The 216-nt window shown below is 69.9% G+C and overlaps 1 protein-coding gene across 1 annotated transcript in view; it reads left to right on the top strand.

The window, feature by feature from the left end:
- Positions 1 to 6: 6 nt before the first annotated feature.
- The window catches only part of CDHR4 (cadherin related family member 4), a gene marked incomplete at its 3' end in the record, with an annotated part of 1,847 nt that continues 1,637 nt past the window's right edge, over positions 7 to 216 (top strand). The window contains exon 1 of the mRNA XM_029086027.1: positions 7 to 184. Coding sequence (XP_028941860.1) covers positions 7 to 184 — 178 coding nt within the window. The remainder of the gene's footprint in view (positions 185 to 216) is intronic.

The raw sequence follows: 216 nt of genomic DNA, 5'->3' as shown, positions 1-216 counted from the left end.
AGCACCATGTCCCAATGGCAGGTGACACTGCGTGCTGGTGCAGAGCTCGATGCCCGCCGGGTGAACCAGTACACCCTGAGCCTGCGGGCCGCTTGTCCCGGCGAGGAGGAGGTGGAAGGGCGGCTCTTTGTCCGGGTGACAGCGGGACAGGTGCTGCGCTGTGACGCTCCCTTCGCCAGCGCAGGTGGGAGACGGGGGGCAAGGGGCGGCGGGGGC

This window comes from Antrostomus carolinensis, unplaced genomic scaffold (genome assembly GCF_000700745.2).
Source record: "Antrostomus carolinensis isolate BGI_N321 unplaced genomic scaffold, ASM70074v2 scaffold26217, whole genome shotgun sequence".
In the NCBI taxonomy this organism is placed as follows: Eukaryota; Metazoa; Chordata; class Aves; order Caprimulgiformes; family Caprimulgidae; genus Antrostomus; species Antrostomus carolinensis.
The sequence above is the reverse complement of the archived record's forward strand: the minus strand, read 5'-3'. Positions and strand labels throughout refer to the sequence as shown.